The sequence below is a fragment of the Sorex fumeus genome, unplaced genomic scaffold, assembly GCF_029834395.1.
Source record: "Sorex fumeus unplaced genomic scaffold, SorFum_2.1 ptg000020l, whole genome shotgun sequence".
Taxonomy (NCBI): Eukaryota; Metazoa; Chordata; class Mammalia; order Eulipotyphla; family Soricidae; genus Sorex; species Sorex fumeus.
Window position 1 is genome coordinate 18511195 of NW_026606077.1, and position 26958 is coordinate 18538152.

The 26958-nt window shown below is 36.5% G+C and overlaps 1 protein-coding gene across 3 annotated transcripts in view; it reads right to left on the bottom strand.

Moving 5' to 3' along the window:
* The window catches only part of SUGCT (succinyl-CoA:glutarate-CoA transferase), a 1062570-nt gene that overhangs the window by 568292 nt on the left and 467320 nt on the right, over positions 1-26958 (bottom strand). For all 3 annotated transcript variants that reach the window (XM_056113530.1, XM_056113532.1, XM_056113531.1), the window contains exon 13: positions 13952-14054. In XM_056113530.1, the coding sequence (XP_055969505.1) occupies positions 13952-14054 (103 nt within the window). The remainder of the gene's footprint in view (positions 1-13951; positions 14055-26958) is intronic.

The following is a 26958-nucleotide window of genomic DNA, read 5'->3' on the forward strand; positions in this document are numbered from 1 at the left end:
AGATGAGACAGTCTGACCCAGGGTCTGGAGGCATCTCTGCGGTGGCGAGTGTTCTATGTTGCTCTCTTCTGAGAGACTTATTTCTGAATCTCTAGATCATGGCCATTAAAGGGATTACATGGCACCAGAGGCAGTTCCAGAACCCTCCCCGCCCCAACAGAGCCCTGGCCCCTGGCCGCTGAAAAACTCCAGAACTCAATTGCAGCCACACCCATGGCTGCTCTCCACAGGCTCAGAAGAGACTCACCCATGACCAAATCTGCTGAAAGAAAAAAGTGTGCGGGACATGTGACCAAAATCTCCAGGCTCGCCTGGAGTGGGAATGGGTGACCTCCCCCAATCTCTCTAGTTTATCAAGAATTGTGTTTATACTAGAAAATATCTATCTAATGAAAAAAAAAAGGCAATGAAGCAAGAATAGGAAAATTAAAAAACATGAGAATATATGAAACAAAAAAGCAAATGCCAGAAGTAAATATAACCACATCAATAATAACTGATAATAAATGGCTTAAATAATTCAATCAAAAGGAAGATAGCTTATATTGAATATAAAAATCCAACAATTTAAAGTCTACACAAGATACTTTAAATTCAAATATGCAAATAGTTTAAAAGTAATAAATAGATGAAAATTCTACAATGAAAACCACTGTAACCATAAAAGATAATATCATTATGCTAATACCAGAAAATGGATATTAAAAAAATGTTACAGGAATTAGGTTATTTCAGATGAGAAAGGTGATAGTACATCAGGAAAATATTAACAATTGCAAGTGTATATGTACAATACAACAAAGCAAAAAAATACATGAAGCAAAAGTTCACTGCAAGAAGAATCACTATAACAATAATAGTTGAACATTTCAATAACTAGTTCTCAGTGAGTTTAATAACTATGAAGACGTTCAACAAGGAAATGTAAAAATTAAGAAATATCATTTTTGAAAATGCTAAAGGCATCTGAAATATCCAGAATATATATTTTTTCCTAAAGAACATATGAAACTTTCAACAAAATAGATGTTATGCTGGGACATAATATAAAGGATACAAAAAATAAGAAAAGAACATTAGACTTGTTTCAAACCATTAAAAAAAAGTCAACCATCTGATCTAACATGTTCGCTCTGGCTATTTGAAGAATGAAAAAGTACCAATATGAAAATATATTGGCACATTTATGTTCATGTAATACTATTTACAAAATGGTATAAAATATAAAAACAACCTAAGAGCCCAATGGTATGAGTGAACAAAATATGTAGTATATATAAACAATATATATTACTTATATTTAAAAAGAGATGAGTATTTAGGAATATTGTCTAGCTTTAAGAAAAGATGAACTCTTGAAACCAGGGATTTAAGATTTCAGGATTCATCGACAAAGCGCACACTTTGCATACAGGAGACTGGGATCAGTCCCTCAGATCAAACACACGAGATGAATTCTGATCAAGAGGAATGATATGAAAAAACTGGATGGGACTAAGTTATGAAGAAAAAGAAATGATCCTACGTATATGTGTAATAAAGAAGCAAATCAAGGAACAAAGTCAAACAAAAATATATCCATGAATTAGGACTGCAAAACTGAGATTACCAAAAGAGTAGAAGGGAGAGAATTTTAAGAGTGGGGAGAACCCAGTGGATGGTGATGGAGATACATCAGTACTTGGGAAGTGGACATAGTATAAAATATCTACATTTTGAATGGGTGTGAAATTGTACCCCTAAAACATAATGTATTCTTCCATCAACTCAATAAAAATAGAAAAAATACTTTAAATTGATGTGCTTATTAAACAACATACTTCTAAATAATCAAAATTCTTTAATCCTTATGTTAAGATAATTTTTAAAATTTAAGTATCACTCTATTATACAAATTTTTGTAGTATGACATATAAATCAACATCTGTAGATACTACATTAAATTTACTCTTTAAAAGTCAATAAATTTTGAACAAGAATGCAAAAAATGAACTGGAAAAAGAGTAACCTTTATAAAGAAATGATGCTGGGACAACAGAATATATTCATACACAAAGTAATAAACAATAAACTTGGACTCTGCCACAAAGAATATGCATTTACCTATGGATGCAAACACACTTAACCACAAAATGGATTGCAGACCTGAGAGTCAAACTTAAAAATTAAAAGATTTCTAGTGGAAAATATGAGGATACATGAATAATATAAAAATCACTGAATACTAAAAGTAGAAACTCTCCATTAGATTATTTTAGTCACTGAGAAGAACTGTATAAGCAATGTGTTAAATTAATTACAAAATGTGTGTGGTTTTATTCTTTGCTTTGGAGCAACACTCAATGATGTCAGGGTTTTAGGGGTTACTCTTGGCTCCACATTCAGGGGGCACTACTACTGGGCTCAGGGAACTATATGGGGTGCTGAGGATGAAGCCCAGGTTGGCTACATGCAAAGTAAATGCTGTACTATTACTCTGGACCCCACAAAATGTGTTTTTAAAAATCATGCATTTTATGATGAAGATATTATGAAATATTGCCATATTTTAAGCTTTTATTCACTCAACAAATGAGAAAAATTTCATGATGTTGCATGTTTATTTCTTGCTACATATCTCTGTAACTGTTCTATAATGTTAAACTCTTTCTACCTTGAACGGAACTGCATAGTATTCTTAACTGTTTTACAGCTGGATCCTTGTCCTGCTGGTCCACTGTTTTCCATAACCGCCCTTGCCAAATCTCTAATGCAAGATTATGTTACCACAAAACATCAATTACTACTTGATGAATCAAATAACTGGACCAGTTAATATTATTTCCTCATTCTGAACCATGCCTCTCATTTTCATGAAAAGGTGAAAAGAAGATTTTCCTGTAACATAAATTTGCCATATCAACTTCCCTATCAGGTAATAAAGATTTCCAGGTGAATATTTAAAGTGTGTGAAAGCTCAAAGAAGTTAAAGTTACTGCAGCCAAATTTCTGAGGTAATAAGAAAAAAACATAAAATAAAGTACCGGGAATAATAAGCTAAATCCGTAATTTTACTTGACATGGGTTTTTTTCTTAATAATACATTGTTTGCTTATACTTTATGTATTAGTATAATGGAAACATCTTTATCTCTAATTTTTTCATATATTCACTTAAATACAAAGTGCATTATTCAAAAACAGAAAACATAATACTCAGTTCATAAAGCAATACAAATATTTGAATTGGTTCATCATCTAAAATATGTCATGAACTGAGCCCCTTCATCCTCGCCCGCCCCCAACGCTGCTCTGCCATCTCCTCCCCACCCAGATCAGTCTGCCCACCAGCATTCGAATCGAGGACTTGGCTTTCACCCTGCAAAGGCCCAGGCGTCCTCTCGGACCTGGGACAAAAGCCAAAAGTGGACCTGAGCCCTTCCTCCTCTCCTGCACCCAACGCTGCTCTGCGGCTCTTCTCCCCAATCCAGCCTTCACCCCTCACACACACCTGGTTCCCGTGGGGGGGTGGCCTCTTCAGAGGGGGCGTGGTTTCAGTAGAAGTGGGCGTGGCTTAATTTTAGACGAGCCAATGCTTACACGGCCACAGGTATTTTACTATACCAAGACATCTAGTGTGACATCAGAGTTCCTATACCTACACACCAACATGAAGAAACAACACAAATCCCCAGACATGGAGAGGACGATGTAAAGAGTCCAGAAGCCTCAGTAGGTGCTATTCACCTAAGAGACCTTTCTGACAAAGAATTCAGATATGAAGTCATGAGGATGTTCACTGAGCTCAATGAAACAGACAGATATTCAGTAAACCGAAAGAAACAATGAAAGAAACATGAAAGAAACAATGGATCGCACGATTGAGAAAATACAGGAAGAAATGAGAGTAGAAATTGGAAAGCTACGCACAGAAATGTCACGAATCAAAGATTCATTAGATAAAATAAAAAACTCAGTCTATGCCCTCAAAAGTAGAATGACCACAGCTGAAGAAAGAATCAGTGAGCTGGAAGATCAGCTGCATCAAGCCAACAGGAACAACAAACAATGGCAAGAGACCTCAAAATAGGTCAAGAGTGAATCAGAGTCCTAGGAGATGATTCCAAGAGGAACAACATTAGAATCATAGGAGTCCCAGAAGCTCAGAAAAACAATCACAGTGAAAAAGTCATGGTCAAACAAATCATTGCTGAAAAATTCCCAGAATTCGACAATGCAGCCATTCAGATTCAAGGAGCCCGAAGGATGCCAGCTAAAAGAGACCCTAACAAAAACACTCTAAGACATATCATAGTTAGAATGATGGATGCCGCTGATAGAGACACAATACTGCAAGCAGCAAGGACAAAGAAGGAAAACACATACAAAGGAGCACCCCTTAGATTCACAGCAGACCTATCAGAGGAAACCCTCCAAGCCCGAAAGCAATGGTGGGATATAGTGAAAAACTCACTGAAATGAATGCTTCACCAAGAATACTCTATCCGGCTAAACTCTTGCTCAAACTCGAAGGAATGGTACACTATTTTCTAGATAAACAGCAGCTCAGGAACTTCATAGACTCAAAACCAAACCTAAAACAAGGGCTAAAGGGGCTACTATAAGATAAGATAAACCCTACAAGCACAATAGACCCTTAGAGAAAGATGACACAAGACTCCATAACAATAATATCTCTCAATGTCAATGGTCTAAATTCACCAATTAAGAGACACAGAGTAGCAAAATGGATTCAGAAACACAACCCAACATTCTGCTGCCTACAAGAAACTCATCTCAACAGTCAGAGCAAACACAGGCTTAAAGTCAAAGGATGGAAAACAATCCTGCAAGCAAACGGCTCCCTCAAAAAAGCTGGGGTGGCGATACTAGTACCCGACAACATCAATTTCAGGTTGAAAAAGATTAGAAGGGACAGTGAAGGCCATTTTTTGTTCATCAAGGGATACATACAAGAGGAAGAAATCACACTCTTAAATGTATACGCACCTAATGAGGGAAGAGTGAAATGTTTAAAACAACTACTAACAAATTTTAAGGAGGACATTGCTAATAACACAGAAGTACCTGGAGACTTCAACATCGCCTTATCACCTCTGGACAGATCAACAAGAACAAAACTCAAAAACGAAACATTGGCTTTGAAAGAAGAAATAGAAGAGAAAGAGCTTATAGACCTATACAGGGCTTTACACCCCAAAAAGAAAGAATGCACATTCTTCTCCAGTGCGCACGGAACATTTTCCAAAATAGACCATGTGCTAGGCCACAAAACATACCTCAATAGAATCAGGAAGATAGAAATAGTATCAACCATCTTTTCAGACCATGATGCACTTAGGATAGAAGTAAATCACACACAGACACAGAGAACCAAATCAAACACCTGGAAATTAAACAACTCAATACTGAACAACGAGTGGGTCAGGAACGAAGTCAAGGACGAAATCAAAAGATACTGGAAACAAATGAAAATCAAGACATGAGCTACCAGAACTTATGGGATGCAGCAAAAGCTGTATTAAGGGGAAAATTTATAGCTCTGCAAGCATTTCTGAGGACGGAAGAAAGGATGCACATAAACAACTTGACTTCACAGCATAAGACCTTAGAAAAGGACCAACAGAAAGAGCCTAAATCGGTCAGAAGGAAAGAGATCATAAAACTTAGAGCAGAAATCAATGACATGGAAACCAAAGAAACAATCCGAAAGATCAATGAAACCAAGAGCTGGTTCTTTGAGAAAATAAACACCCAAAAGGAGAGAGATAACAAAAGGGAATGCCCTGCCACAGAGGTAGGGTGGGATGGGGGTGGGGGGGTGGGAGGGATACTGGGACTGGTAGTGGTGGAGAATGGGCACTGGTGGAGGGATGGGTATTGGATCATTTTATAACTGAAACCCAAGCACAAAAATTTCTAAGTCTACAACTGTATTTCATGATGTTTCACTAAAAAAAATTTAAGAAAAAATTATTTCATGTCTTTTAATATTCATCCATAAAATTTTAGATTTGTTTTATCTCTTTTGTCTACTAGGCATTATTTCAGACATGCTGTTTTGTCTTAGACCTTCATCAACTTTTTTAATTGCAGGGAACACTGCAAAAGTGTATTTTACAGCATACCACAGAAAAGGATATAATTTTCACAATGTATATAGGCCTTCTATGCAACCACATTTCAGTAAATATAAGCTAATATCATTCAAGAGGCAGTCTTTGACATCCTCTTTAATGCACGTGTATATGTACACATACACGGGAGTCCCTATGTGTATAGAAGAAAGGTTTTGAAAATGGTTTTGTAAATTGGAGTGCTTTTGACGCTATATTAACAGTGTAATGGCTTTATTTTCACTCATATTTTTGCCGAAACATGCAAAAACAAAATCACTTAGAAATTATTAGCAAGTCTGGAGATTAAAAAAATCCCCAACTACATGGCATCCACCAACGACAATGTAAAAACAACAGATAATTTGAAACTTTCAACTATTTCAATACTTCACTCTGTTTGTTTCTCTGACAGATTCACATCATACAAAAGATTTGCTAAAGAAATTGTAATGGTCTTCTGGGACAGGAAGAAAAAGGGTTTTGTAGAAATTGTTAAATTAATTTTGGTGATGATGCAAAACTAAGGAAGGGTTGTTAAGGAATGGCTTGTAGCCACCGGGTGGGGCTGTGTTTTGTGATACTTTTAGGGCCTGCAGGTGTTTGGCACCAGCTAAAATCAGGGCCAGCTGCGATATTTCAGTTTGGATACTTCCCTCCCAACAGTTCTCAGAAGTGATGCTCCAGGATGATGTCTTACACCTGACGTGTGCAACTTGTGTGGTACAATGTGCAAAGTCCCTTAAATAGTGCCAGTTTTCTGACACCCTTTGCTCACCCACAGGTCATGGCATCAAGGAGAAAGAAAAACAGTGATGGCTGTTTCAACCATTTGTGTGTATTTTGAAGTTGAGTAGTTAATACAAAGATATAGATACATTAAATTGGTCACATATAGGCTTCGACAAAATTTAAAAGCAGGATAATGCCTTCCCTCTTGATTCTCCTGGTAGATAATGATGCTTTTAAACCCTCTCTGTGGTAAGATCCATACCTATTTTTGCAGGAATTTGAATAGTTTCTATTAAAAGCTGAATTTTCTTTTAAGTTTGTTTGGGTTGGAAAACCTCAAACCACAATGTATTTCATGCACATGTTCCCAAGGGCATTAGTTAAACAGGACCATACTGAGGTCATCTAGTAAGTTTTCCAAACTTTTTAAGAATTCCTTTAATGTACTGCACAATCTTGGCCTGATTATAAGAAAATATTTTAAGAAAGCACTAGGAAAAATGACTATTAAAATCTGTATGCAGGTAATCGATATTTTACTTCTAAAATACACAGAATTTTCCACAGATAATTCATTGCTGAGAGAGAAATGCAAACAATAAAGTTACCAATAAGAATTTTCCATCAAAATTTCATTATATCAACAGATATAAATTCATATTATTATTAACTGATTTAACAGTGGGATACCTGTATGAGCATTTAAACTCTGCAAAGGTAGACAACTTTGTATCTATTCAAGAATATAATTTATTTTGGTTGAGTTAAAAAAAGAGGGGTTTCAGAACATACACAACCATAATTAATTAAGCTAAAAATAGGTTCTAACAAGTAGGGTTCTTTTTCTACACCTCCCCAGTAATTTTTTGTGATTTACAAAGTTCAAGCCACAGATAAACTATAAATGTTCCACTTGATAAGAGACCCATAAAATATCCTCTCCTGCTCTTCCATGCATCTAAACTCCACCCTCCGCCCCCCCCCCCCCCCGCCCCTTGGTTAGACATACCCCTTTCCGCTTCATCAGAATCTCACTTCCTGCACCATATCCCAGACTGCGAGCTTCACCCAAATCAATTTTTGGTTGATACGGCAGCTGTGCTGGCACAGCTCATCCGGAGAGCTGGCCAGGGGCACCTGCTGTGCGTCACACATCTGAACACAAGTGGCCAGTCACACATACCCAGGGCCAAGAGGCTACACAACTCATCGGGAGAAAAACAAGGGAGGACACTTTAAACAGAAGTCATGCTTTTATGGAAAATGAAAAAAAAGGATTTTCAGTCATTGGAAATGATGAAGGACTGAGAGCTTTTTGGCAGAGTTTACAGAAGTTGTTTTCATGAAGAATGTTAGAGCTCCACTTTAAAGCTAGTTATCCCCATCTCTTGCAGCTACACTGGATTTGCTTTTATCTGCTAAGAAAGATTAGGAAAAGATGTCTTTTTGAAGAAAATGTAAACCTAAAAGTCACTTCTCTAACCAGTTCCTGTAGTTCGCTACACCCCAACCATCTGACAGCACTACTCCAGGCTCATCAGAAAATATTCTCTCATTGAACATGAGATCTTATTTCACCACTTCACTTCTAAAGATACTGAAGCCTAGAAAGTTCATCAAACTGCCCAATGATTTTAACTCTTTGGCCTTCTGCTCAGTCCTCTGAGCTTTTCAGCTAAGACCTTTCCAGAGAAAGCACAGCACTCACACCGTTACCGAAACCCATTCCACAGTGAACCAACTCATTTTTTCATGGGATCATTGTGTATCTGCTATTTAAGACTAATTTCCATGGCATTTTTTTAAAAAGAAAATTACCAAGTTTATACTAATTCCCCAGTACCTAGTACCCAGTCAATATAGTAAACATTTTTGTTTTGTTGGTTTTACTGTAGTTTAGATAACACAGTTACAATAGTGTTGACAGTTACAATTTTGATGTACAAAGCCACTGCACCCACCACCAGGAAGTGCCTCAGACCCTCCACCACTGTCCTTAGGTCACTTCTAGTCTAGTTCTTCCTTCCTCCTTATGTATTCCTACTTTAGATATTTTTAGGCATATTTTTCTAATAATTTATTTTATACAAATTAAAACAAAACTCTTGGATTTTTCTATATACTATCTTTCTTGCACAATTCAATCAGTTATGGTATTCTCTCTAATAGAGCCAAATACTTCTATGCATGGAGGTAAGTTTGTGTATCTCACCCTTTTGGTAAAGAGTACTATTCACAATTGCCATGGTCATCTTAGCTTATCTTTTTTAAAAAATTATTTTTATCACCAACATCTATGATACTATCAATGACAGGAGTTCATGCATACGATGTTCCAAAACCACAGCCCCCACAACTTTATCCACTATAATTTTCAGCCCCCGCACCCCCACTCCCACCCTGCCCATCAATCTTCTATCAGTCTCACCAACATAAGCTCAGCTTGTGGGAAAGTTATCAGATCTGTGGCTTTGGCCATTTGTTATTCCCTTACTATGCTTCTTTATATCCCACACATGAGAAAGATCATTTTGCATCTGTCCTTCCACCATGGCTGACTTCACTGAGTATGATCCCCTCCAGCTAATGCAAAAGCAGATGATCATATAATTTCATCATTAGATATAGCTGACTATATCACTGTGTATATGTACAATAGTGTCTTTACCCAGTCATCTGTTCTTGAACACTTGGGATGTTTCCAGATTTGAACTGTCATGAATAGCGCTACAAGGAACAAAGTAGAGCAAATGTCTTTTCTGAATAGCCCTTGAAGCCAAGAAATGGATTGCTGGTATATACAGAACTCAATTCTGTATGTTGAGTAGTGTTCATATTTTTTTCCATAAAGATTGAGCCAATTGACATTCCTACCAACAGCAGATGTGAGGGTTCCCTTTTCACCACATCCCCGCTAACATAGGCTGTTTATGTTTTTATATGTGCCAATCTCATTGCTTAGCAGCAATATCTCATTATTGTTGCTTTGATTTGCATTTCTTTGCTTATTTTTAAAAGATAATAGTAATATTCTTGGTGAGAATCAGCCTTTAGCAATAAGAAAAACCTTCCAAACACACACACACAAAGCTTCAAACCCTGAAATATATTGTTGTTACCAGGTATAGAGGCAAGAGGGTGGGAGAAATGGGTGAAAGAGTCTTTTTGATACTAACATGGCACTAGAACATTTAGTGAAGAAAATGTGTGAAGATATTAGCAAAGATTATACACATGTAGCAGTATTAAGCTAATGCCTGAAATTCTAGAACACTTAAAACTAATATTTTTGTTTTAAAATCAATAAATCTAATTTAATTTTAGAATTAAAATTAAATGTTATTTTAAAAATAAAAACATTTTAGTCAATATAATTTTATTTAAAAATAGTAATGTAACAGAGTTACTTTTGTCTCTCACTTCAAAAAATTCAGATACTTTTTATATATACATTTTGGTGTTCAAATTCCAAAGTAGAATAAAATTATAAATGAAAAACACTATTCTTTTAAGTAGTGTCACTATTCTTTTAAGTAGTGTCACATTGAACATAGCTATTATTTATGGTTCACTTTCATATTAAAATTATAGCAATTAGGATCTATTTTTGGACAAGTAAGAAGGCAATTTTCAAAATATTTGGGGGGATAGAAAAATTGGTATTTTTCCTCAGGTTACATCAATTTTCTCCATTTGTAGAATGAAATTACTACTAAAAATGTCATAGATCAATAATATAAACATCTTAAAGATCCAAGACACTTGCAAAGTAAATATTAATTAAAGCAGATTACTGTTGAAGATTAAATCTAAGGCAATTCATATTAAAGTAAACTACAAAGCAGTATTGGGAATGAAAATTGAAAATACCTTATTCAATTTTCACTAATCCATAATTAAACTATTTTGGAGTGGTAAACTGGCCCTTGGATTCTTATTCATCAAAGTCTAAATTACAGTAATGTTAGAAAATATCTTATGGTTTTTAAAATAAAATTCTTTGCTTGGTGCCTTGATGAAATACAGGCAGAGTAACAGAAATTCATTTGGAAAAATTCAGAAAATATCAACTGAGAAATGATCCCTCACATTGAGTTAATGTGAATTCCAACACACCTCACTTCTGCTTTAATTCAGTAAAGTGAATTTTACCCCATATATTAGCCCATAATAACTTAAAGTGAAAGCTTGATTTGATGAAAATTATGAAGAGAACCAGCACTCTCTTGTACTATATTTAGATTATACGCACTACTCTCATCCTAAGTACTCACTAAGCACTAAACCACTGATAATGTGGGGAACTTTACAAATAAACTCAGTACATATGAAGTGGATCCCTTCAATTAAAATATTTATTTACCATTACTTTTTGTTTGCTTTGGGGCCACTTCCAGTGGTGCTTGAAGCTTATTCCTGACTCAGTGCTCAGGGAGTACTCCTAGACATGCTCAAAGGAATTTATGTAGTACCAGGGATTAAACCTGAGTCAGCAGCAAGAAAGGTAAGACATCTCTGGTTACACATCTCTCTGGTCCCAAAAAAGCCATTACATTTTTTAAATATCTTGTCAGTCTCAGAATCTTGGCAGAAGAATATAGTAAAGCTGAATTCTTGAATTCCTTCCCTTTCGATTTAAATACATCTGAATTCTCCTTAAACATACATATTAAGTCAAAAAATGAATATGTCAAAAGTTAAAGAGCTAAGTTTACAACAAATTTCTCTTCTTTACATAGAATTAGTTTTTAATAATTCATTTCAAAGAAAAATATCTGCCATTATATAAGTGAAAAGACTTACATTAGCGTCACTATAATTTTAATTTTAGAAACTGACAATATGCTTGTAATTGTAGTGAAAGCCTCACAGGAAAAAATAGTTACTCTGACTTTTGGGATTAATATGTGAATCTTAAAAATGGTAAATTATTTGTTTGCAATGATACTAAATAGCAAAAAACTTATTATTTTTACATCACCAGAAAAAGAGCCATTTATTTTAAAAATATATTTTCAGGTGATTTAGGTGATTTTCAGGTGATTGCCTTAAAAAGAAGCTTACCTTAAAAGAGATATATACTGTACCTCATGGTGTTTCACTAATAATAAAAAATAAATAAAAATAAATAAAAGATGCAGTTACACTAAAAAAAGAGATATATAACAAAAATCTCTATTAAAGTACAAGTGCTTTGTGAATAATGCACATTGATAAAACATAACAAAGTCTCATTTGCAAAATTATCTACAACTTTGTATATTTTAAGACAGCCATATCATAAGAAGGTACACTGTTATTGTTAAAGTTCCTATATATTGGGAATATGGTGCGGCCAGCAGGTCAACCTGTACCTGAGGCGTGAGTGCAACAGCAGCCTGTTGGTGCCTTCAGGCTTTCTGATACCCCAAAATTGCTTTCTGATACCCAAAAATTGCTTACCAAGTTGTTGGCCAGACCTCAACAACTTGGGACCAAGTTTACCAAGAAAATAAGACCCCAAGAACTTTCGACCAAGTTTACCAAGAAAATAAACGGCCAAAAGTTAGGTATATGGGAGCCATGCCCATAAAACACCTTTGGTTCAACTATACAAGCTTATTTATTGGCCTTATTTCAGAGACCCATAGATAAATCTCGAACAAGATGAAAAGTCATAATTAATCTCGGACTCCTGGATTGCTGAACAGACAGGGGTAAATGAGAGGGCGGCAGGTCAGTCTGGAGCCCACACAAGCAGAACCCCTGGCAACGGCCTGCTTCCACAATCCAAAATCGACACCATACTCCCAGCCTGACTCCACTGTCTCAGACGGACCTCACCAAGATATAATCTGCTGAAAATTCAGGTATGCAGGTTTTGTGACTGAAATCACCAGGCTTTCTCGATGGACTACCTCCCCCATTTCCCTGTACTTTCAGAAGCCTCAGCAGTTATATCCACATCCCAGATCGGCCACCCAATTGAAAAGCTATGCCAGTCTTACCTTCCCAATAAAAATACTGAATGCCCTGAACAAACACATGATCTCTTAGCACCTATATTGCAAACCATAATGCACAAAAGGAAAAAGAAGAGACAGAGCAAGTAGAAAAGGGCCTCCCATAGAGGGAGGCTGGGAGTGATGGGTAGGATGTTGGGGGATGGTGGCAAGGAAACAGGGAATATTGGTGGTGGGAAATGTACGCAGGTACAAGGATGGGTGCTGGGTCATTGTATGACTGAAACCCAATTATGAACAGCTTTGTAATGGTCTCACAGATATTCAATTACTTTTTTTTTTTGCTTTTTGGGTCACACCCGGCAATGCACAGGGGTTACTCCAGGCTCTGCACTCAGGAATTACTCCTGGTGGTGCCCAGGGGACCATATGGGATGCTGAGAATCGAACCTAGGTCAACCACGTGCAAGGCAAATGCCCTACCCACTGAGCTATCACTCCAGCTCCTAAAAGATTTTTTAAATGTAATATGGAGTTCATATCTAATTCAATCAGCTTAATCAATGGCTGAATAAATAGCAGTATTCCTACATTCACTGCCACTGTCCTCCTATTGTTTATCGATTTGCTCCAGCAGGTCCAGTAACATTGTGAGACTTGTTACTGCGTTTGGCATATTGACTAACGTCACAGGTAGCTTTCCAGGCTTTGCCATGCAAGCTAGATACTCTTGGTAGCTTGCCAGGCTCTTCGAGAGGGGCAGAGGAATCGAACTCGGGTTGGCCATGTTGGCTGCATGCAAGGCAAATGTCCTACCCACTGTGCTATCACTCCAGCCAATTCCTACATTTGAAAAAAAAAATAAAGTTCCCATATTTTTTTCTATAGAGAATGTTCTCTCAGTGCCTGTTCCAAAACACTAAACTGTCTACAGTTCTATTTTTTAGGAAAAACAAATGTTCCAACATTGAAAAAATTTTTGTACCAGCTACTGAAGAATTGTGTAAGCTCTGATAAGCACCAAAATGACTAGATAGCCAAGCGTTTGTGTGACTTCAGCTCACGACCACAGCTTATGTTCATTTATGCGAACTAATACAGATCAAAAACAAAAAGGGAATTTCTTTTATTTTACCAAAATGCATAAATTTAAAAATCAAACCTGGGGTTCTTCAAATACACTCTTCATGTTGTTGATGGGTCCATATGGCACCCCACTGCCTTCAAACAGAGACATCCACGTGCTGGTCAGTTCTTCTTCAAATCTAGGAACAGACAAAAGAGGAGTCATTTCATAGTCTATAGCAACACTTCCCAAACATGGGCCATATGACTCTTATCTGAGTACTCAGATTATTCCAAGGTCACATATAGAAAACGTATAAATGGAGGCACAATACTTTGGGGGTAACGAGTAGAACAGGCAGGGAACATTTACAGGCAGGGAACATGCTGGGAAGGGTGCCATGGCTAGAAGAATTTTTGAGAAACACTGCTGTAAAGAATGTAGAAAGGATGAAGTCATGAAATTTACATGTAAGTGGTGCTGCACGGAAAGTATCATGCTAAGGAAATGAGTCAGAAAGTGAGGGACAGACTTAGAAAGACTGCATTCATCTGGGGAATATAAAGTAACAAAATAGGAGACAAACACCCAAGAATAGCCGAGATAAGTACCAAGAGGTATACTCCATGGCTTGGAGGCCAGCTGCACACTCTAGGGGTAAAAGCAGCTCAGACAAAGAAGGGAGCACCAAATAAAGGGTGTTGGGAAGATCCGCCCAGGCTGGGAGATGCATGCTGAAAGTAGAATATAGACCAAACATGATTGCCACTCAATTCCTCTTTTGCAAACCACAGCACCCAAAAGCAGAGAGAGAACAAAAGGGAATGCCCTGCCACAGAGGCAGGGTGGAATGGGGGGATGGGGGTGGGAGGGATACTGGGATTAGTGGTGGTGGAGAATGGGCACTGATGGAGGGATGGGTACTCGATCATTGTATAACTGAAACCTAAGCACAAAAATTTGTACCTCATGGTGTTTCTCTAATAAAAATTTTTTTTAAAAAAAGTTAAATTAAAAAAAAAGAATTTCACATGTGCACATAAATAATGTAACACAAGCTTTTTCTCCTATGGTCTGTTTTCAAACAACCAACAATGACAAAAAATATAGACTTTCTTTTCTTTTAATTTTGAGAGATTATGCCTATATGAAATGAGTTGATTTGCTCAGTACTGATAATAATACTCAGATTACATTGGTTTAAAATAGATTACATTTTGACAATAAAGTTTCTTAGAAAAGAGAGATTATGTGGGCAACAACATTGACTTACAAGTATTGGACTAAAAGCAGTTTTAGCTATTTGCTTATTTTCAGTATAATTTAGTAGAAAAACAAAAATGGACTTGTACAGACTGGTATCTCAGTTTAACAATGTTTCAATTCATTTAGCTCCCTTTCTCATATTGTTTTCATATACCAAAAGCTTATTTTAATTACCTTTTTCTCCATCAGGTCTTTAGAAAGAAAAGCTAACTCATAAATGAGATTTATTGTTTTATCTACCTATTATGTGAAGAGTATGAATATAAACAAAATACTCAAAGAAAACTCAATACTCATAATTTATAATATATAAAGAATTTTAGAAATTATCGTTTTTTTAAAAGCAAAATAGGTCAGTGAAATAATATATTTCGAGGTGAAAACTGATTTTGAAAGAAAGCATTACCTAAAGTTCCTACATACCAGGGCATCTACTAATCCTGGCATGGACTACTGATTTTAATTAAAATGCCTTCCTTTGCTCTTCATTATGACAAATATCTGATTATATGTTATAACACAGCTCAGTGTTATTAACTGTACCCACTTAGCACAGGATAAAATACTTCACTTATAAATAACAAACTATAACTTCATGGTAACATTCTATTACAAGACTAAATTTCTTGCACTTTTAACTGAATCTTCACATCCATATTTTCTCTCTAGTGACAAAGTCATTATCTGATCAAGACTTCCTAACATATATTTAGAGAGATATATCAGCAGATTCATAAATTCTGAAAAGAACAAAAAAATTTTGAACCTTGAATCTTTACTGTCAGGGTATCAATGACTGAAGTATTCATAAACAAAATTAAAAGTTAAAATGGTTAGTCTGATAAATGTCCAAGACAACTGTATTTATCACCACTGAATTCCCCCAGTGGCCTGAGAGATCAACACCGAAAACGCATGTCAATAGCCGAACAGAGAGATGGCTACAGGCTCGCCAACAGAAAACTCAGGGGAATGGTTGAAGTTTTTGTATTTATATAAGCTTTTCACCACTGAGCAATAAGAGAGGGATTTATTTCATGTTATGGAAAACAACGGATGCATTTTGGAAACATTGGGAGAGAGAACGCGTCAGAACTGCACTTGTGACCACTGTTTGTGTATTTGCGTGGGTGTGGGCGTGGAAGTGTTCATAAATGCCTTGGACTCAGTCAGAGACAGAACCTCTCTGCATTCCGCTACTCCCTGCGGACACATCCATCATTTTCTTCAGAAAATTTATCTCTTGATCTAAATCTGATGTGGAATCTTTTCCTTTATCTATGAAAAAAAAAAAGCTGTAAGCACATGTTTTCATTAACCACAAAAAATCTGGTTGAAAAAAAAAAGGAAGGATCTGATTTAAATCACTTAGGGTAATACAATTCTGAAGATAAGACAAGAAGGGTGTTCTTAGATCGGCTTACCCAGCCTGGAAGCTAAATCCTCTGAGAAGTTATTTGTTATTCAGACACACACACACACACACACACACACACACACACACACACACACACCAGACTTAACTGTGATCTTCCTAAAACAGTTCATGTCATTTGATTTTGGATTTTTGTTGTATTCATTAGGTGCCAGAATGGGTACTATTAGTCAGATCATATCATTTCATTTTGGTTAAGAAAAAAATGTTACATAAAGATAGGCTTGAGTTTAAATTTTCTAACATTAAATTCAACATGAAAAGGAAAACCAAAAATTTTCCTCTTAAGAGAATAAAATTTTAGCCAAATTCAAGACACGGAACAAATTAACAACAGTTCTAGGCCACAAATATGGGAGTCAAAAATAACCATAGCAATGATAACTGTCATTAAAGTGGTTTATATTTTGCTTTTACTTTTTTTCTGTATTATTGTCAATTCATCCTACAGTGCACTACTAGGTAAGGTTTCATTCTTGTTTGATCAATAAGAAAGTAAAGTTTGGAGACATAAATTTTCTCAAATTCACATGATTTTTCTCCTCTTTTGAAGTATGATAGAAAAAATTTAAAAAGCATGTTTAATACATCAATTTAGCTTGTATTATTTTTAAGGTGTGTGATGTGATGAATTAACATATTATGAAAGGATGATGGGCTAGAGTGATAGCACAGCGGTAGGGCGTTTGCCCTGCACGCAGCCAACATGGCTGACCTGAGTTCGATTCCTCCGCCCCTCTTGGAGAGCCCGGCAAGTTACCGAGAGTATCTTGCCCGCACGGCAGAGCCTGGCAAGCTCCCCGTGACGTATTCGATATGCCAAACACAGTAACAACAAAGTCTCCAATGGAGATGTTACTGGGCCCGCTCAAGCAAATCGATGAACAACGGGAGGGCCTTTACCTTTACCTTACCTTATGAAAGGATGATCACAATTAAGCTCTTTATATACTGATAACCTCAGTTACTGTATTATTTTTTCAGAATTCTCAGATTTAATGTATAGCAAAAACACTTAATATTTACTTGATAGCAAATTTTAAGTATATAAAATAGTATTATTATCTATAATCACAATACTGTGCCTTAAAATTTTAGAACTTAGTTTTATAACTAAAAATGTATACCTTTATTCCAATAATACTCTATTTACCCTACCTTTATATTGATGACAACCACCGTACTATACTCTGATTCTTTAAGTTCAACTTCTTATTGGTTCCAAAATAAGGAACTATTGCATGTTAATGCAATATTTTTATTCATGCCTGGTTTATATCAGTTCTTCTGATATAATTCTCCATTTCATCCTATGTAACATAAGACATATCTCCTTATATTAGTAGTCATATATTCATTCTTTGGCTTTTAGTGTTTTTCTTTATACTGGCCACCCACAATATTTTTTTTTAAGTTCATATGTACAGAGATCATAAGTCTTATGGAAAACCAACCTATGGAAAGTTAGCTCTGAGAGCAGAACGAGGAGCAAACCCCAAGCACTGCTAGGTGCGGTCCAAACACACAAGACACACACAGACACATACACAAGCAGACAACCCCCCCACACACAATCATACTCACGCACTGTTGAGAATTTCCTCAATGGGAGCACTCAATAGTACCAACCAAGCAGCACTAGGATATTTTTAATCAAAATGACAAGAACGGAGACAGAACAGACTCCTTACAGTCAAAAGACAGAAGCAATATCTCCCATACAACAAAAAATGCATTAAATTCATAGCAGACACTCTACCCTTATCCCTCTGTCCAATAAACAACTACAAATTTTTCTCCAGTGCACATAGAACGTTCTCAGGGATAGAGCACAAGCTGGACACAACTCAAATATCCACAAACGTACAAAAACGAAAATCACAAAATGCCCCAAATTTAAATCAATCATAGAAATAGAGGGAAAATAGGAAACTGGACACTACACTGATAAATACCAATCGTATCAAAGAGGAAATCAAAGAAATAAAAAGATTTTCTCAGAACATATGAGAAGAAAGACACAACTTATGAGAAATAGCAAAAATAGTACTAAGGGGAAAGTTCATAATTACTCAAGTTCACATCAGGATAAAGAAAAAATTCAAAGTAATGATCTAACCTCACAGCTTAACAAACTAGCATAAGAACAACAAATGAATCCCAAAGTAAATGGAAGGCAGAAGATAATAAAATTTAGACAAGATTGACAAACCTTTCTCTAGATGTGTGTGTGTGTGTGTGTGTGAGAGAGAGAGAGAGAGAGAGAGAGAGATGACACCAGAGAGATAATACAGGAGATGAGGTGTTTACCTTGCACATAGCTGATACAGATTCAATTCCTGTTAATCCATATGATCTCCTGAGCCCTCCAGGAGTGACCTCTAAGCACAGAGGCGGTGGAAAGCCCTGAGCACAGCTGTGTGTAGTGAGAAAGAAAAGCAGGAATGAAGAAAGGAAGAAAAAGAGGAGAGAAGAAGGGAGGAAGAGGGAACAGAACTGAGAGGGGAGAAAACACAACAGACACCTCATTAACACAAAAGATCATAAGAAGTTACTGTGACCAATTTTATGCCACCAATTTTGAAATCCTAAATAGGTAAATAAATTCTTAGTGTTATTTTAACTTAAAGGTTTGAAATAAGAAGAAATAGAAAAGCTGAACAAACCAATCATGACTAAGAAACTGAAACAGTCCAAATACCCCAAGAACAAAAGTCAAGGTTCAGATGGGTTCACTAGAGAGTGATACAAAACCTTCGAAGAAGACCTATTGTCTATACTCTTCAAGCTCTTTCAAAATGGGAAAAAGCAGAAATCCCCCCAATCATTTCTATAATGTCAATATTACCCTAAAACAAAGCACTAGCACTAGCACTATGCTCCTGTTGTTCATCGATTTGCTCGAGTGGTCCCAATAACGTCTCCATTGTGACACTTGTTACTGTGTTTGGCTTATCAAATACATCACAGGTAGCTTGCCAGGCTTTGCCGTGTAGGTGAGATACTCTCGGTATCTTGCCCGGCTCTTGGAGAGGGGCGGAGGAATCAAACCCGGGTCGCCTAGGTAGGCCGCGTGCAAGGCAAATACCCTACCCACTGTGCTATCACTCCAGCCCACCTTAAAAAAAAACCCATAAAACAAAACAAAAACCAAAGAAACAACTAAAACAGAAAGTTTAAACCAATACCCCTTATAAAGTAAAGATCTTCACAAAATCTTAGCAAATCAAAACTTGCAAAATATCCAAAGGATAATACAACATTTTCAAGAAAGGGCCACTCCAGGGATTCAAGAATGGTTTAATGTATGAAAATCAGTGAATGTAAAGCACTATTTTCAACAAAAGGAAAGATAAAGCTCAGACTAGTAGATGCAGTGGTGACATTTTACAAGATAGTCACCTATTCATTCATAATAAAAAGTCTAAAAAAATTAGAATAGAATACCTCAAGTTATTAGCGGCCAACAAACTCACTGTCAATAGCATACTCAATGGTGTAAAGTTGAAAGCCTCCCCATTAGGCTTTAGATATAAGGTAAGGGTATCACTTATGCCACTGTTATTCAATACAATTTTTGTAATTCCTTGTCATGGCAATCAGACAAGATAAAGATTTCAAAAGGAACCAAATTTAAAAAGAAGTTGAACTACCATTATTTGTAGACCACCTGATAATATATATTAAAACCTTAATATGCCACCAAATAAAAACCTCTCAGAAACAACAAACTAATACAGCAAAAATTAGCAGTTTACAAAGTTAATATGCATGAATATGTGGCATTTATTTATGAAAATAATGAACTAAAAGAAAAGGGATTTAAAGGACAATACCCTGAAAACAGAGTCCAAACATTAAATACCTAGGAATCAATATAACAAAGGAGGTGAGAAACTTATACAGTTAAAACTGTAAGTACCTGCTGAAAGACTAAGGAGAGGACACCAGAACATGGAAAGACATTCCTTGCTCATTTGTTGAAAGAATCAGCATAATCCAAATGACCTTGCAACTCAAAAAAATCCTATACATATTCACTGCAGTGTCTATTAATTTCAATTATTTTCTTGAAAGAGTTGAAACAACAATAACTGTATTTCCCAACTTTGCATTGTACTACTACAGGAAACTATAATAATAAAAATTGCAGCATACAAGGCTAAAGATAGACCTAGAGAACAATGGAACAGAATTGAGAATCCTCAGCTAAACCTCAACATTTATAGGCAATTTATCTATGACAAAGGAACTAAGGACATGAAGAGGAAGGAAACAAAATCTCTTAAACAGTGGTGCTGGGAAAATGATAGCAATATGTGAAAAAATAAAATTGGAACCATATCTCATGCCATTCATATTAATAAGTTTGAAAGGTATCAAATACCTAGAAATTAGAATAGAATTAGTAAAATCCACTAAAGAAAACATAGTCAGAATTCTCCGATAAAATGGGAGTCAAGTCAACAAATCAATTCAACAATTGTAACAGACAGTATTAATATCAATTGATTTGTTGATTTTGTTCATTTATTAATTGTTGAATTTTAACTCCCAGACCCCAGAGTGCAGGTCTAGGAGTACAGGGGGAGGAATGAATAGGCAAACTGGAAGCAATACAGGAACACAGGTGGACAGACGGCCTGGAGCACATGGGTGGAGCTAAGGGAGGAAACAGTTTTCACCCAAACTGTCACTCAACAGGCAATGAATGGGGTTGTGAGAGGGACGGGAAGTCAGCACAGAGACGACAGAGGGATGCAGTGAAAGGTCATGGGCAATTCAGTGCTAGTGAGATGCAGTAAGTTTGTACATCAATACCAGATACCTGAACACTGCTGTAACCCTATCACCTAAAAGATCACTGTCACTGTCTTCCCGTTGTTCATCGATTTGCTCGAGCGGGCCCAGTAACATCTCCATTGGAGACTTTGTTGTTACTGTGTTTGGCATATCGAATACATCGGGGTAGTTTGCCAGGCTCTGCCCTGCAGGCAAGATCCTCTCTGTAGCTTGCCGGGCTCTCCGAGAGGGGCGGAGGAATCGAACTCGAGTCAGCCACGTTGGCTGCATGCAAGGCAAACGCCCTACCACTGTGCTAGTGTAGTGGTTATCACGTTCGCCTCACACACCTAAATGATAATTTAAAAAAAATATTTAAAATTCAATGACAGCAACAAACATCAAACGATAGATTTCCTTTATTTTCTTTTTCTTTTATATTATGCACTGTGCTTTACTATACTGTTTCTGACAGTTCTTGTGCCGCTAACATCCCAACACCACACCCTCCACAGAATATCTCCCAAAACTACAACCCCCAACCCCAACATAGCAATCTCAGTTCTTCAGAACAATTCTCTAGTTCTGTTGCCTTTAGCTTTTAGTTTTTCTCTTTATTTTTCTCTTGCTAGCCTTTGTGAGCTCTCAAAGATTTTTTCATTATTTTCGGAGGTCTCTTGAACAGAGCATAGAGCAAAGATTGTGAAAAAAAGTGAAAAAAAAATCTCTCGGGAAAAATACAGATTTTCCCCCACTTTTGTGTGAGAACAGAAATTTATTTCAAGGATAAACTACAATGAAGACTTTATAACAAAACCAAAATCTTGGAATTTTTCTAATAATTTCCCCATGTAAAATTCTGGGCTCCTAAAATGCAGGCTATTTACAGAACCTAGTTAATTGCATTTTCAGGAAAAATTGCAGCATACAGCATTCTAAAATACTACTTTATGTTACAAAAACATTCTTCAATTCACACAGACTTGTGAATATAATGGGAAATATGAATATATTTGCAAAGAAGTCACAAATGTTTTGATAAGTCATGCTGCTATACTATTTCTGTTTACCTCATGGGTTTACTCATCAGATTTATCTGAAAATAAATATCAATATTAGTACACCAATGCCAATCATATTTTTAAATTTGCATACATTTAAGTTATCCCCTCACAGAAATAAATATAACTCAATCATATTTAACTTTTAGACTGAAAGTGGCTATCTAGGATATAGAAAAAAAGATCAACACACCACATTTTTGATATACAAGAAGTAGGCCCAGAAAAAAATGCCTTTAAACCATTTTGTAAAAAACTCAGAAAGCTAAATAAATATGTTGCAAAATCAACAGAGAATCATAAAATACCTTATGCCAGTTAAAACTTAATATAAACTTAGAAAGGACATACTGTTCTTATTTTTATCAATGTGGATTTTGTTATAATCTTGAGGCTTTTAATCTACTTTGAAATAACTTGTGTATGGTGTGAAGCACAGATGCAGCTTCTTTTTTTCATGTGGTTGTCCAGTTTTCCTAGCACCATTTGTTGAAAACACATTCATATTCTCTGCACTTCATGCATAAACCTTTGACTCAAAGGAATCTTAAATGATTTTCATATTGACAAGATAGTAAAATAAAGAATAAACAAATTGATTATATCAAATTAAAGAGTTTCTATAGGGCAAAAGAAACTCATGCTAAAATTAAAAATGACATCCTACAGAATGGATGAATATATCTATACACAACGCATCAGATAAAGTACCAACATCTAAGTACATAAAGCTCTCAGAACACTAGCAATAGTTAATTACCCAATGATTCCATCAAGAAACAGGGAGAGTAGGTGAACAGACATTTCCAGGAAGAGAACATGTGGATGGCAAAAAACCATATGAAAAAGTGATCATCAGTACTGATTATCAAGAAAATGCAATTAAAAAAAAAGAGGTACCATCTGATAGGAGAGAGAATGGCACATTTCGAAAACACTGGAAACAACCAGGGCTGGTGGAGTTGTGGTGAAAAAAGGAATAGTTGCTGCAGGTGGGACTGTGCTGAGTTCAGCCACTATGAAAAACAGCTCAGCAATTCTACCTCATTAGCATTTACCCCAAAACACAAAAATCTGAAAGGATATACGCACATCTAATTCATTTCAGCATTTATACAATAGCCAGGACATGGAAACAACCAAATGTCTAATGACAGGTAAACAGAAAAGGTAGTTGTGTTATAGATATACAATGGAATACTACACAGACATAAAAAATGAGGTAGAGTTTGCTGCAATTTGGATGGAATTGGAGGGTATTGTGGTGAATGAAATAAGCCAGAGAGTGAAGGACGAGCACCAGATGATCACACTTACTGTTAGAGTTTAAGAATACAAAACAAGGATACAAACAATGTACAGTGGTTTAAAAAAAAAAACCCAGAGCATTAAAATACAAATTGTGCACACGGGATTATAAGAAGTAGGTGGGCAGGAAGTGATTTGGGGCATCTTATGTGGGGGTGGGGTGAGGTATGTGAGATGACTGTGTACACTAGGTACTGTCAACACTGTAGTGAGTATATTACCTAAAAAATGATAACCTATATAAAAACACACTGCCTATATATCACATATTTTGGAAAACTATTCTACAATTTATCTTTTTACTAGTATCCATTGTTTCCAATTTCTTGTTATCATATGCAAGGCTTCAGTGGAAGCTTAGCCATCTCTCTTGTGCCTAAATGGGATTGATTCCATAAGGTATAGATAAATCAGCAGGACTGCTGGATTAGGAAGCAGGCACACTGTCAGCTGGACTATATTTGTCAAATTGCTGTTCACTGCGGTTGATGCCAATTTCTCTTCTACCATGCTCCATATTCTCAAATAGTTTTACTGACATACTAAACTTCTGCCAATCTGATAGAAGTGGAATGATATCTCATAGTTACTTTAAGTTACATTTCCCACAACTGGAAAAATTAAGTATCTTTTCATAAGCAATTAGATTTTTATTTTTTTCTCTTCAGATCTTCTGCCCATTTTTCATTTGAGTTGTCTTGTTCCTATCGATCTGACTGATCTATAGGAATGTTTGCATAACAAATCCTTTCTCAGTTACATGTATTTAAAATTTCTTCATACTATACTTTGCCTTCATTTCTTTTCAGAACAAATTATTCATTTTAATATAGACAAATTAGGATTGTTGTTAAGATGTTTGCTTTATGTGCTATATGCATCTTACTACATATCTGAAACATCTAGATAAGCATTTCTCTAGATGAAGCATTATATCTAGATTAGAAACTTGTCATTCTGCACCTCCAAAGAAACAGTGACCAAAATACAAAGACAGTCTACAGAATGGGAAAGGATATTCACCGAATACATATCTGACAAGGGGTTGATATCCAGGATATACAAAATACTGGTTAAACTCCACAAGAAGAAAACATCCAACCCCATCCAAAAATGGGGCAATGAAATGAACAGAAACTTTCTCAAAGAAGAAATCCGAATGGCAAAAAAGCACATGAGAAAATGCTCTACATCATTAATCATCAGGGAGATGCAGATCAAAACCACAATGAGATACCATCTCACACCTCAGAGACTGGCCCACATTCAAAAGAACAAAAGCAACCGATGCTGGCGTGGATGTGGCGAGAAAGGGACACTCCTTCACTGTTGGTGGGAATGTCCACTGGTTCAGCCCTTCTGGAAAACAGTATGGACGATTCTCAAAAAATTAGAAATTGAGCTCCCATTTGACCCAGCAATACCACTCCTGGGAATATATCCCAGAGAGGCAAAAATGTATAGTCGAAGTGACATCTGCACTTGTTTGTTCATTGCAGCCCTCTTTACAATAGCTAGAAACTGGAAGAAACCTGAATGCCCAAGAACAGATGACTGGTTAAAGAAACTTTGGTACATCTACACAATGGAGTACTATGTAGCTCTTAGAAAAGATGAAGTCATGAAATTTACATACAAGTGGTACAATATGGAAAGTATCATGCTAAGCGAAATGAGTCAGAAAGAGAGGGATAGACATAGAAAGATTGCATTCATCTGGGGGATATAAAGTAACAAAGTATGAGATTAATACCCAAGAATAGCTGAGATCAGCACCAGGAGGATTACTCCATAACTTAGAGGCCAGCCGGGTATCCTAGAGGAAAGGGCTATTCAGATAGAGAAGGGAGCACCAAATAAAGGATGTTTGGAGGATCCTCCCAGGAGGGGAGATGCATGTCGAAAGTAGACTATGGACTGAACATGTTTGCCACTCAATGCCTCTTTTGCAGACCACAACACCCAAAAGGAGAGAGAGAACACAGGGGATTGCCCTGCCACAGAGACGGGGGGATGGGGGGATGGGGGTGGGAGGGATATTATCCATGGTGGTGGAAAATGGGCACTGGTGGAGGGATGGGTATCTGATCATTGTATAATTGAAACCAAAGCACAAAAAATTGTAAATCTACAACTTTAAAAAAAATAAAATAAAATAAAGGGGAAAAAAAAGAAAAAAAAAAGAATTAAAAGAATATTCAGGTGGTCTCTCAGCAAGTGCTCAGGGACTAGGGATCCATCTGCACAATACTCTGCCAACCTCAACACACAACCTCAACATATAGCTGAAGCCAAACAGCAATATGGCTCCTGGAGGATCAGTGGTGCTGGAGGCTACAGGGCCACACCCAGTGGTTTCCAGTGAACTGAACTGATATCATTGCACATGCAAAGTGAATGAACTCTGAGTTATCACCCTAGTTCCAACTAAACTTTTTGTTTGCTTGGGGCCATGCCCAGTGGTGCTCAGCACTCAGGGATAACTCCTGGGAGGGCTCAGGGGACCGTACGTGATACTAGGGATTGAAACCAAGGTTATTCATGTGTAAGGCAACTACCCTACCTACTGTACTACCTCTCTGGTCCCCAAAGTTAATATTTTAGAGGTTCTTAGAGCAATAGATTGTAAAGGTAACTACTAATGCAATTGTTAAATATATAAAATAATAGTAACATTTCTAGGGAGGCAAACTGTTGCTGGAGAGAGAGAAGAAAATAGAATCAGAGTTTGGAACAAACATCTGGTATAGGCCTGAATTCCACAAATGTATTACCTATTAAAGTTATATCTTTGAACAAATTTACATAAACATAACCAAATCAATGGGATTCCATAACGTCCAAGCTAAAGTCTACAGAGCAGTAACTATAAACAGTCCTGTGACACTTATATAACCCACAGAGAAACAGCTGGAATTTGTTGGTCGGCCTTTCTACCGTAAACAGAGTCATAGATTTAATATTTCCTGCAATTTCCTCAGACCTTATTTCCTCTTAGGAATTTATCTCTGCATATTGCTGATAAATTATGGTCAGTTATCTTTTTTCCTCCCAGCATTCACTGTGTGCATTCACTAGTCCCTTGTCTGCATGTAAATTTCCAGGCCACACAAAAGATCTAGTAAAGGGTCTCTCTAGGGAATTCACTTACAACCTACTTCAGAATCTCTAAGGATATTTTCATACAACTTATTTGTAACCACATCAAGATATTTTCTAGGCTATGGAACCCTATGTGTAAGAGTCACATT